General features: G+C 32.0%; 1 protein-coding gene across 2 annotated transcripts in view; it reads left to right on the top strand.

The window, feature by feature from the left end:
* Positions 1-13,268, top strand: part of FANCL (FA complementation group L) — a 77,554-nt gene that overhangs the window by 26,600 nt on the left and 37,686 nt on the right. For both annotated transcript variants that reach the window (XM_061210927.1, XM_061210928.1), the window contains 2 exons: positions 5,199-5,295; positions 10,367-10,435. In XM_061210927.1, the coding sequence (XP_061066910.1) occupies positions 5,199-5,295; positions 10,367-10,435 (166 nt within the window). The remainder of the gene's footprint in view (positions 1-5,198; positions 5,296-10,366; positions 10,436-13,268) is intronic.

Genomic DNA, 13,268 nt, shown 5'->3' with positions numbered 1-13,268 from the left:
GCAGCTTGTTTATGTTCATATAATACATAGAGTATTGACACATACATAGAAAAAGAAAACTTTCATATCACTTATTAAAAAAAAAGCTTATTTGATTGGGAGGCAAAACTTAACACGAAAAGGAGCAGTATGAGAGTTTAGAGAAAGGTGAAGTTCTTTTGCGCCATGGATAATTTAGGAAGGTTCTGAGAGGAGGTAGATATTGGGAAAGCTTGGGAGGAATATAGAAAGCCTTAAAAGGGTAGGAATGGGGGAGGCAACTTTGTAGTGATGGAAACGTGCAGTTCATTTTTGGACTTGGGAGTGGATCAGTTGCTCACATAAGAGGATTAATATTAGGGCCGGACTGAAAGGTCTTGACCGTTAGGCTAAGGATTCTTTATGTGCAGGTGATGGGGACTCACTGAGTATTTTTGAGCAAGTGGTTGACATGATTAAAAAGATATTTAGGAAGATTAATCTAGTTAATGGAAGGCAGGATAGACTGGTGTACAGAAAACACAGGGAGGAAAAATGTTAACTAGGGAGGTTTTTTTTTTTGAAGTAGTTAATGCTTAAAGTTGAGAGTGGAAATGGAAACTTTGGTGCTTTATTAAAACATGAAGGTCTTCAGTCTGCCTTTTGATGTTTTTAGTATGTAAATGCATCTAGATATTTAATGAAAAAAACTGTATAACTTAAGCTTTTTGGTCAAAGTAAGTACAGTATTTCAAGAGATATAAAGCACATTCATTCTGTTTTTCTGTACTGATAACATTCACCTATTAAGAACAACAACAAAAACCTCTCTGAAGCTTAAGTATTAATATCCCTTTCAAATGTTTAAAAAACTTAACTCTTGGGCTTCCCTCGTGGCGCAGTGGTTGAGAATCCGCCTGCCAATGCAGGGGACACGGGTTCGAGCCCTGGTCCAGGAAGATCCCACATGCTGCGGAGCAACTAAGCCCGTGCACCACAACTACCGAGCCTGCACTCTAGAGCCCGCGAGCCACAACTACTGAAGCCCAGGAGCCTAGAGCCCGTGCTCCGCAACAAGAGAAGCCACCGCAATGAGAAGCCCACACCCCACAACGAAGAGTAGCGCCTGCTCACCACAGGTAGAGAAAGCCAGTGTGCAGCAACGAAGACCCAATGCAGCCAATAAATAAATAAATAAATAAAATTTTAAAAAAACCTTAACTCTAAGTTTAGTGCCATTTTAGTTATTGCAAGCAGTAACTTATAAAGAAATGCAGCAAATGATAAATGCAAAGTAGAGTGCAAAAAGTATAGTGTTTTATTTCTTTAGATTTTTATATTTATGTTTTTATAATTTCTTAGTCAGTTTTAGAATATGTCTAGCTAAGTAGTAAATACCTAAACTTCTAAATATAAGTTTTAAATGTGATTATAACTTTTCAAAAATTTGAGCTTTCCAATAATGAAAGTTGCCCAAATGTATTATTTAAATGAGTAGAAATTATTTATTTCATGTTGTTTAAATTGAGATATCCAACTTACCAATAAAAGAGAACATTTGAAATAGCCTTTTTTTAAGAAAAACTGATTTTAATATTACTTGTAAGAGCTTATTGCTGTTTTTTTCCCCTTTAATATCTCTTCTGTAGGCCAAACGTTAAGATATTCCTTTCTATCGTGAGTAGATACAAATATTGATTATCTAGTTAAGGTACAGGCTGAGCTGCTGTTAACAAAGAGAACTCCAAATCCTCAGTGTTTCAAACAAAATAGAATTTTATTCATCTCTCATTTAACAGTTCACAGGTAGGCAGGTGGTCAAGAGTGAGTTGGTGGCTTTGTTTCACAGGGTCATCCAAGAGCCCAGGTTTCTTTTGCTTTTCAACCATCCACTGGCTGCGTTGTTCAGCATAGTAGCTACTAGCCACATGTGACTATTGATAACATTTAAATTAACTCAAATTAAAAATTTAATATTCATACTAGCTACATTTTAAGTCCTCCGTAGCTACATGTGATTAGTGGCTACTGTTTTGGATGGTGCAGATATAGAATACCTCTGTCATCGCAGAAAGTTCTGTTGGTCAGAGCTGCACTAAGAGGTTGTTCTTGTCGGCATGGTCTTTGCTGGGTTATATTGGCCTAAGTTCCACTCTATAGGAAGGGAGAATGGGAGGGATTGGGGGAGGGGTAGCCACGATTTTGTTATAAATGATCCAAAAGGTGCACATATCACTTCTGCTTGTAGTACATTGGCCAAAATTTAGTGATACGCTGATACCCAAGGACAGCTGGAAGGGTTGCTAGCTGGATGGAGTGTACCCAGCTAAAACTTGGTTTAGGTGGAGTGCTGCGGTGGCTGGGATCCTATTACCAAAAGGAAGAAGCTGAGAATAAATACTGGAGCACATTTGCCAATCTCAGTCACATGTACTAAACGTGATAATAATCACAATTAATTTTCTCCTTCTTCCCCAAACAAAGTAGACAGGAATCAACATGGGTAAAATGTTTAATTTTAAGTGACGATGCTGAGATTAACCTGCAATTATAAATTTTTAAAAGTTTGAATTTTGTCTTAAAGCTTAACAAAATTAACCTTATGATCCTTTTGACTGCAGGGCAGTATTTTGAGCATAAGCCTGTTTTTCTCTAATGTATTATTTCTACATCTTAAACTTTGTCCGTGTGATTGCAAACAAAAGACTAGAACTTTAGTTTATTGCTGTCTTATTTTATAGATGTTCCGTAATGATTTTGAACATGTTGATGCCAAGCAGCAATGAGAAGTATGAAAAGTACTAGTTGGTGATTTAGTTGTTCCTTCTTTCTCCCTATTCCTTCTTGCTGTCCCTCTCTGTATATATTCATCATGCTTCTAAACTATTTAGGGCTTATAATGAAAAGCAGCAGGCTTTTTCCATACCATATCCCATCCCTGGTCTTATACTTTGAGACAAACACTCTGAAATGTTCATGTTTACAAGTAACTTCTGTATTTCTAAAAAATATGCCTATATTCAGCATTGCTTGATTGATCAGAATTAAATACTGACTAACTACTGTAATAAAAATGGATTTAGTTGATATACTGCCTTCTCTCTCCCTTCATCACTATTCTTTTATTCTTCTATTCGCTTTAATATTTCTTAAACTTCTTTCATGTCTGTTCAATTAAAGATGTCATCTCTTACTCTCAAATAAGCAATTACAAAATTTAATGTTTCTAATCTTCCCTCCTCATATCCTTCTCTTTCTCCTTCTCAATTTTTGTTGTCTCTGTTTTAAATTGCAATGATCAAATATATTTACATTAGTTTCTGTAACTATAATTAAGTCTGCTAGCTTTGTCTATTGCTGAATTCTAAAAATTGTAATTAGTAAGCAGTTTAATTTTTTATGACTACATAAATATTTTTCACTGAAAAGCTAATGGTAGAGCAATTACCATTTTTAACATAGCTTTATTGTTTATGATTTAGTTTAAAATTTCCTCTTCCCATTTTGGTTTCTCGTATTTTTTAAAAATTTCCTTAATTTCTTCCCACATATAAGTAATACCCTCTGTTCTGTAGACTTTCTTTTTTTGCCAGCTGTCTCCCTCCTGGAGCCCTCTTTCTCTCTCCTCTAATCCGTTTCCTTACTCAGTGCTCTTCTGACCACTTTACATCTTTATAAAGTTTGTTGAAAATTTGCTTTGATTGATGCTGTTCCTTCTTGTGCTTTTTATAACTGTGGGATTATGCATATCTTTTTAAAATTCCTTTTTTCTGTGTGTGAGTAGACAGAGGATATAAATGCATATGCTCATCTCAACATCTTGAATCTGAAGTGTTGATGTTTTCAAAGAGTCAGATGCCCATATATCCAACCCTTAGAGTCATACTAATAAAACATGTGATAAAGTCTCATGTTGTAAATTTTTGAGGGGAGGGGGATATGAGACATTTACAAATAAAGCTGAAAGAAAATAATGATTAACTATATAGAGTCATTGATATTTTTATGTAAATAAACATTTCTAGAATAATTTTCATTTGTTTTCTAAGACTCTAGACTTTTTATAGATTATGATAAAACATTTTTTCTGTTGATAAAGATTGTTCTGTTTTACTTTTTATTCTATTATTGAAGATATGTATCTTCAGATTTAGATCTGTTTTTCATTACAAATAGTGTTCCACAACTTTATTGCCCAGCACTTTTTGAAATTGACCCATTTTACCATTATATCTGGCCAGTGACTAAACAGCATATAGTGTTGTTAAAAAACTGTTTCCTAGGGTAGGAGGCTCATGTTAGTTTTGAACTCTAACAGGTTTTACCATCAGTCTGGGTGATAAGTTGTGCAATACTGTTAGGCTACTTTTTATCTTTACAAGAGAATGGTACTGTAAAAATGTCAAAAAAATACCCACATGCCCAGTTCACTAGTAAATATACTGCTAAATTTGAACCTTTTTGGCAGTAGCTTATGCTTCTCAAGGGACCATATTTTTACAGAATGATATATTTCAAAGGATATTGGTTTCCATTGTAAAAAATTCATGCATTTAGAGCAACTTAAAGCCAAAACAATTGTGCTTGTGGTATGTGTTTAAAATATCAGTCATCTTGAATACATGCCCAGGTTAAGTGTCAGAAGCTATATATTGCACAAAAAGAAAATTTATTGTTAGGAGACCAGGCTGTACCTGTGCTTATACAACATTTTCCTTAGAGGATCAATTTGAGTATATGAACTAATACTAGCCAGGCTTTTGTACAGTAACATTATTTATAATAAAGGAGAAGTTCATTGAGGAGAAAAACAAATAAAGGAAGCATAAAAGTCTCATATTGTATGAAACTACAGAAATGGATCAAAGAGTTTGACAGGAAGTTTAATGTGTACATAAGTAGAGTCTGACAGGAACATGCTGTGTGCGCCAAAGGTTCCAGTGATGGAAAACCGAGACGTAGCGCTCACTGACCACAGCATGAGACTTGACACACATTGTAAATAACTCAGAGATCTATGACTGCATTAAGCACTGGGCTGGTGTATTAACGGCAGTAAATCTATAGCTGCATAATAGGATAGCATACACAAATTCCTCTGATTAATTTTTGTAATGGATTAATAGGAATATAGCAAATATGTTCATTTCAAATCCTACCATCCTCCAACCTCCCCCTCCCCCTCCCCCCAGCCCCACCCTCTCTATTGTGATCATTTTTTATTCTCTTCTACTCACCAGGCTTGTATATGTGGATACTTGCTTTAGTACCATCCAGTTAAAAGCCGAAGATGCTTCTGGTAGAGAGCATCTCATCACTGTCAAGTTGAAGGCGAAGGTATGTGCTTCGTTAAACTGTTGCTGTGGCCAGGAAATACTTTGGGAAATGAACCCTGTGAAGGTTTTCAATGTAAACGAGTGCTAGTTGCTTCTTAGAAAATATATATATGACACTTAAAATTTATTTTGGGGGACTTCCCTGGCAGTCCAATGGTTAAGACTCTGCACTTCCAAAGCAGGGGGTGCGGAATCGATCCCTGGTCAGGAAACTAAGATCCCACATGCTGTGCGGCACTGCCAAATAAAAAAAAAATTATTTTGGAACGCCTCAAAAAATTTATTCACTAAGTTTCCCAAAGCCTAGCTATAATTTCATGTCACTGTTTTAATTCAAATTTGATCAAAATATAGACTTTATAGTAAAGAAATACTACAAATAAGGTTTGGCAGCCTCAAAGTACCATAATGTTATTTTCGTAACATCCTATGTAGAAAAGAGTTAGAAGTTTCCACTATTCCAAGTAAAGTTCTACTGAAGAAAGTCTTTTGTCTTCAATTCCTACTATGAATTACCTTTGTTGTTCTTATTTCTGACTTCCCCCAACCCCTCAAACACAGACACACACATATGCATACTTTTTTTGTTGTCTTGGCTGAAATTTTTTTACTTCTCTGTTTAAAAATTTTGCAAAGGTTATACACCTCTATTTATAGAGCCCTTACAGGTTAGTGGTCTATAACTACTCACTAATTTTATTGGCACAAAACGTAGCTGTTTCGTCTTTATTTTTTAATTATAGATTGTGAATTTTGAGAAATAAGTAGAATAAGCAAGTTCAGGATATTAATCATTTACTTAGTAATCACTGGGGAAACATTAGAATTTGAGAAAACCAGGTCATCTAACTTTTTTTTAATTGTCCCTAGGAGTCATCAATCAACTCTGTTTCATGAGATTGTAGTGATGAAAAGATCAATTGTGTTTGTCCTTTTTAAAAATGTGTCTGGCATTTAAGCTTTTCATGAGAGAAAATTAATATATAAAGCTGTACTGGGTGACACTTATAGTGCCTCTATATCAGACAAATTGAGAAATGACTCATTCTCTCTTTTTCTTACACACACAACGTTTATGTATAATTTCAAGATTTATATGTGATAAGTTTTGAGAAAAAATTAGTGGGATAGAAATCTTCTTTGTAAAATAAGTTACATGAATATTTTTATTAAATGAAAATGAAAAAGGTTTTATTTTTTTTAATTTTTAAAGCTGTGTTTTTTTAAGATCAAGGAGAAATCTGCCTTTATCCTTCCAAAGGTCATATACTGCCAGTGGCAAGGGTTCTGTCATTTTCTTCAAAGTTTTATTTGTTTATGTTTTGTACATTGATAAAAGTTGCTTTGCTGCTATGAAGACCAAAATGAAAAATTTAAAATACATCCTATCCTGATTTTTTTTTTTTTTAAAGCCTCATTTTTGCAATCTTTTCTACTTACTAAGAGATAATGATTTAAGTCTACATTGCCTATCACTACACCTACAAGATTTTATCATTAATTCTGATTAATGACATTATTGGTAGTATTGAGAGGGAGGATGTATAGCCACTAGTATGGTCCATTCTGTCTGCTTTTTCTTATAACTTTTCAAGGTAGATAAGGTGACACTTTTAATATTTCTCTAGAGAATATTTTCAAGTGTCAGTTTTTGCAGCATCGATAGCTGTGAAGCACTATTATGGATGCCCTGGCAAGAGAGAAGAGAAAGCTTTATTTGAGTTAGTAAGAAAAAAATTTGCGTTTAAAAAAAAAAGAAAAAAAAGGCTGAAACTAAATGAATCTTGTGTTGGTATGATTTATTAGAGTCTTTAATTGTCCATTTAGTTTGGTTTTCATAGAGACTAAAGTTGTCTTTTAGATGTGGTCATTTCTTTCTTAGGAATATTTGGGATTGTCAGTTAAAAACAGTGAAAGCTAAAACTTACATGTTAAGAGTACATAATGCAAAATCTTAATCCAAACTGAATTTTAAAGGGTCAAGCTCTTTTTTTTTTTTTTTTGACAAACCTTACAACACGCTTATTTTTGTAAATACACAAACCTCTATTTCTTTTATCTGATATTTTTTGATACGTAATAAAGAAATGCATTTGTTTTTATTCTTGAATACATACTCTCCCAATTCTGCCACTCTACCTCACTGTCTCCAAAACCCCACAAAGAAAACAATACCAATTTTGTCTATACATCCCCCATTAAAAATAAGTATATAAATCAAAAAGAAATATAATGAGAAACAGTTGAATTTTGTCATTTTTATAGGTGTATTTTTATGCAGTATTTACAGTTCATCCTAAACCATGAGATGAAATTTTTGTCTTTCCTTTAAAAAAGAAGTAGCCTAGGGCTTCCTTAGCTTTGGCCAAGATCAGAACTACTTGAAAAACGAATCATAGATATGTTTCAGAGGCTGGGCACTCTGTCTCTGATGGCTGTTTTTGTAATCTGCTGCAATTTGTATGTATTCTTTTGCTGGGGGGGTCCAATCACAGTTCGGGTTGGGTTAAATTTTTCCATAGAAAAGTATACTATAGAGTCTAAAAAATATTGTGACAAAAATATATACTTAATATTATATAATAATTATTTTCTCTTATAGTTATTGATTTGATTGAATTGTTTCAAGTGAGACTTGAAAAACTATATTAATGAAAAATTATTAATTACTCTATCTATTTTTCAATTCATTTCTTTATGTGGAGCTTTTGTTGTTCTTGTCAACTGGATTTCTAAAGTAAAGCTTTTGGCAGTTAGTCTCTAGCGGCTTTGTATATACCTATAACTTACTGTTGAAAAATAATCTGAATTTTGAGTCATTTTACAATATTGTATTCAGTTATCGATGTCGTAGTTAGTACTACAATACAAACAACTCCAAAAATGAGTATCTAAGATGCTACTGCATAATTCATGTTAAATCATCCAGAAGTGTATAAATTTGTGCTTTTTAGGTTCAATACAGTTATGTAGCATTTATTATATTATATACACAGAATTGATCTTGGAAGTGAATATAATTAACACAATATATATAATTTAACTCATAATAGACAGTAAAGCCACATACATATGGATCAGTCTCATTTATTATATACATATTTGTATGTTTGCATAATTACACCTAAAATATATATTTGAATGTTATCTCAGATATGTGGCATCATATTATATTTATTATAACCTGCTTTTTGTTTAACTCCTTGTGGATCTCTTTCTTTATCAGTACGTACGTGCCATTTACTACCCTGAGCTCTGTTTGAATGTAGGATCATATTCTCTTTTAACATAATGTGCCGTACATACTTAATGACTTCCAAAGTTAAGATACTTTACTTGGTTTATCTATTCTGTATACAGTAAACATTAAGTTCATACTCTTAACTGGGTTGATGATTGTTTAAGTTACAGAGTTGATATGGTTCATTGTCAGCTCAGTAGACGATAAATAGCAGCAACTCAAGGTGAACTAAATATTCCGTTTTTGACCCAAGGAGGTTTTAAGTGTGCATTATTATTTTTGCAGAATATTAACATTTTTTAGAGGGAAAAGAGATTTTACAGTGCTTTTAGTTGAGTTCCATCATTTTTCCATATAAAACAGCCAGAGGAGTTAAATGACTTATCCAAGGTCACAAGTTAGTTAGCAGAACTAGAAACCAGAGAAAACTAAGATCTCTGCCTGCATTTACTTTGAGATAATCACATGACTTTTAAAAAATAGTGTACAAATTGTTTTTCCAGTGATTGCAGCAGTTATAATCTGATGTACATCATCTAATAGTTTGAATTGTCTGAAATAGGGCTTCTTCTGTAATCCCAGCCAGACCTTTCTTTCTTTTTTCCCTCTAAATTAGAGCACTGTTATATTTCTGTATGGTTTCCTGTATATTTACCTTTGTGTTATCACTTCTACATAGCTAGATACCATTAGTCAGAGTATACATTGATAGGTTTATTTTTAACCAGACAGTCATTGTAACTAAATGTTAATTCTTTTCAAAGTATTGATTTCAAGTGGGCTGATGTTTGTAACAAATACTATAGTGATAATTTTTTGTACCCTTTTGCTATGCAACAAAGTAGTTAAAAATAAGAGGCTGTATTTTTAAGGTCAAAATAATGTACATTGGATAATAAAATAATATTTTCCAAAAATAAAAATAAGAGGTTGAAAAAGGTGAAAGTCTAAAACTTATTGTAAACATTTTGTCAAATGAGAGAAAGGAGTTTTCCTAAAACTAATTTTCATGTTAGTAAATTTAGCTTTGTAATGGAAAGAAATGAGCACTTTAAAAATTACATGTGACTTTCAAGAATCCAGACTGAATCTTAGAGAAATCATGTAGTACAATTCTCTAATAACAGAATTGATTTTAAGAAAAACTACCTTTTGTCTTTCTTAACTTAGAAACCTAGTTAGTCCTATGACTATCACTTTTTGTATAAAACTATTGAGTAATTAATTTTCTATTTATCAACCATGAAAAGATTTTTCTTAAAACTATTATTTTGTTTTTCCTTAATAAGCCAGAGACATTTCATTGTTTCTTTTTATTTGTCTTCTTGCTAAAATTAAATGCTTTGTTGTGGAAAATACTTCTTTAATTGATAATTATATGTGTTCATTTTTGTGCATTTCTTGATTCTTTTAACAAATATTGCCTCTTTTAACAAGTGACTGAGGCTATTTGAGGTTAAATTTTAGACTGAAAGGAAATTAAATATCAACCATTTTGATCTCTCACTTTAAAGATAAAGAAACTGAAATTCAGTGTGGTTTACCCCTCAAATCACATTAGCAGCTGACCTGACACTAACTTAATTCATTACTCTTTTTTTCAAAACCGATTGGTTTGGCACCCCCAAATCACCAAACTTTGTACCTCTTGAGCTTAACTTGACTGTTAATCAGCTCTTAATATCTCTATAATAATAGAATCGAAATATTGATGTACAATACATTTGCATTTATAATAATACTTTTTCTAATATATTCAGTTTTTCTAAAATATTTTATGTGAACTTGTCACACCGAAGCAAAAATGACCTAACTTTATGCTTTTTTATAGTACCCTGCAGAATCACCAGATTGTATTGTGGATTTTCCTGTTTCGTTTTCTGTTTCCTGGACACCACAGGTAAATTCTTAAATTTATTTTAAGTAGCTAAAAAGCATGTTCTGTTTACTTATAAGTGGCCATTATAGATTACAAGTGATTTTTTTCAGTTTTCTTTAAGCATTTATTTATAAACAGGACTTTGAGAGTGTTAAATAAACTTGAAGAAGCTCTATTGACAGAAATTTTACTTTAAATTTAAATCCTAAGGAACTCTTTATAAAGCAGTGAGCAGTAGGTTAAAAATTGGGTGGCATTTTTCAGACATAATATCAGAGAATCTTTTTCAGAGGAGAATGAGTTATGACTGAAAATATAAACCCTGCCATTTCTATTCAGTTTTTATTGTTTTAAAGTGTTTGTCCTTAGTTCATCCTTGAACTTAGACTATATTGTTTTTGTAAGTGCTTTGGAACATTCTTACTTTGAGTAAAGAATATAGGAGATTCTTCTACTCCTGTCAATTTCTCAATACATTGCTGATATTTAACAAGTTAATGTATTTAGGAATGCATTGTAAATTGTACCATTATGTGGCTAAAATATGGTATGATTATCAACAGTTCCATCATCAACATTCACGTGTGTGATTTTTAAAGATCTGGCAGAATGGTGGTTAGATTCAAAGAACAATCTAATGATGACAGGCATAGTCCTTGTCTCACCAAGTAAATTGATACCAAAATGAAGAGAACCTTTCTATTCTTATGCAAAGCAAAACAAAAATTCCTAGTGACGTTTTACAAATGTTCTCTAAATAGAGACTACCCTTATTTTTGTTATGAAGTTTTGGTAGGTTCAAGTGAAAATTTATACTTACATTTTAAATTATAATATATACAGTAAAGTAATAATTGTATATGAAGTTAGTTAAAAAAAAAAAAAGCCTAACAGGATTTAAATGGTCTTGTGAAGGGTCAAATTTTAATTATACCATATATATTTTAAAAATATTTTTCTTGTTTTCTTCTTTAAAAACAAAAGTCTCCCTCCTTCCAATGGAAATCAAGAAAACACAGCAAAATAAAGGGGAGGAAAAACCCTGTGATTTGCTTTTGGTATTCTGATATGTGTTATAAATGTATAAGAAATACTGTTTTGATTGTTTTTTAAAGAATTGGAATTATACATAAATTGCATACTTTTCAAAAAACATGAATATACATTTTTCTATTTGGCTCTATAAACTTTATCTTTATGTATTATGTGAGGTCATGAGATAACATTGTACCTAGATTGTATTACTCTTTCCAGATGTGCTATCTCTAAATTATAATTTAATATTTATTAAAATCCCAAGGTTCAACCTTGGGAATATGTTTTTGATGAGTTTCCTAGTTTTTTTAATTTAGATAATCATACAAGTTTTCCCCAGACTTTAATCTGTGAAAAAGTTTGCATCTCCACAAAAAGACTGTTTATCACTTACCTTATCCTGCCATTTAGCAAAATTAGTTTGTGACTCTAACACTAGAAAATCTTAGAGGGCAATTTCTTCTAAATTTTCTATCCCTACTTAACACCAGCTCAGTGCCTTGCACATAGATGCATGGAATAAGTGTTTATAATATTAATTCAAATTCAGATTTAGATTTAATTGGGTCATACGTCAAGTTTTCTATTTTGTATTAGTTCTAAGAATACAGAATTAATTAGCAGTAACTGGAATGTCATAAATTCTTCTTTTAAATTAAAAGAACATAACTAAAATTCTTAGTATAGTACAGATAAAAATTTGGACACCATTTTAACCACAACTCAAATTTGACATGTTTAATGTTTTGTCACATTTGCTTCAGATATCTCTCTGTCTCTCTCTTAGGAATAAAATGTTCTGGGACCTAAAACTTTACCCCTCTTTTGCTTCTCTCCTTTCCTCTTTCTTTCCTTCTTTCCCTTTCTAGAGGTAAACCACTTGACTGGAATTGGTGTGTATGCTATCCATGCATACTTTTTTGCTACATTTGTTTATGCCATATTCTATAATATTTTTGCAGTCTGACCTTTTTTGTACAACATTGTTTCTGAGATTTACCCATGATCTTATATCATTTTAAATGCTTTATATCATTTCTTTATATGAATCCACCAGTTAATTTATTCATTGCCCTACTTATATGGTTGTTCACAATTTCTTACTTAAACAGTGCTGCAGTGAACATCCTTCTGTGTTTCCTTTTACACATGTGAGACTTTTAGTGTGGTTTATGCCTAAAGTTGAAAATGCTGTATTGTAGGGAATGCATCTCTTTGAGATTACAAAATATTGCCAAGTTATCTTCTAAAATCGGTTGCATAACTTTATACTCCTACCCAGCAATGCATAGTAATTCCTACTTTCCCAAATCCTTTCTAAGTCTTAGTCTGATTTTAGTCTGACCTTAATTCTTATCAAGAACTGATACTCATTATTACTGTGTTTATAATCTTTGCCTACTTAAATTTTTGTGTTTTATTATAAGCATTTCTTACATATTTTGAATACTAGTTATTTATTGGTTATATGGGATATAAGTATCTTCTCCCTGTGGCATGTTTTTTAACTTTGTATATGTTACATTTTTTCAATCAGAAGTTTAACGTTTCAGTGTGGTCACATTTATCACTCTCTTCTTCGTCATTTCTGCTTTTTGTGTATTGAATGAGAAAATATTCCATATCTTATTCTGAAAAGATGTTCTCCTAAAGTCTGTTATAAAAGTTATACTTTTTTCATATTTAAGTATGAGATAGGAATTGTATTTACACTTGCCTATTTTATATATGCTCACAGAATTTGGATTTATCTTCATTTGTGGCGGTCTGGGGTGATTTCAGTTTTTCTTTTACATAAACCACTAAAATTCAGAAAATT

This window comes from Eubalaena glacialis, chromosome 14, assembly GCF_028564815.1.
Source record: "Eubalaena glacialis isolate mEubGla1 chromosome 14, mEubGla1.1.hap2.+ XY, whole genome shotgun sequence".
Classification (NCBI taxonomy): domain Eukaryota; kingdom Metazoa; phylum Chordata; class Mammalia; order Artiodactyla; family Balaenidae; genus Eubalaena; species Eubalaena glacialis.
Note: the sequence above shows the minus strand (reverse complement) of the source record. Positions and strands in the feature narration are given on the sequence as shown.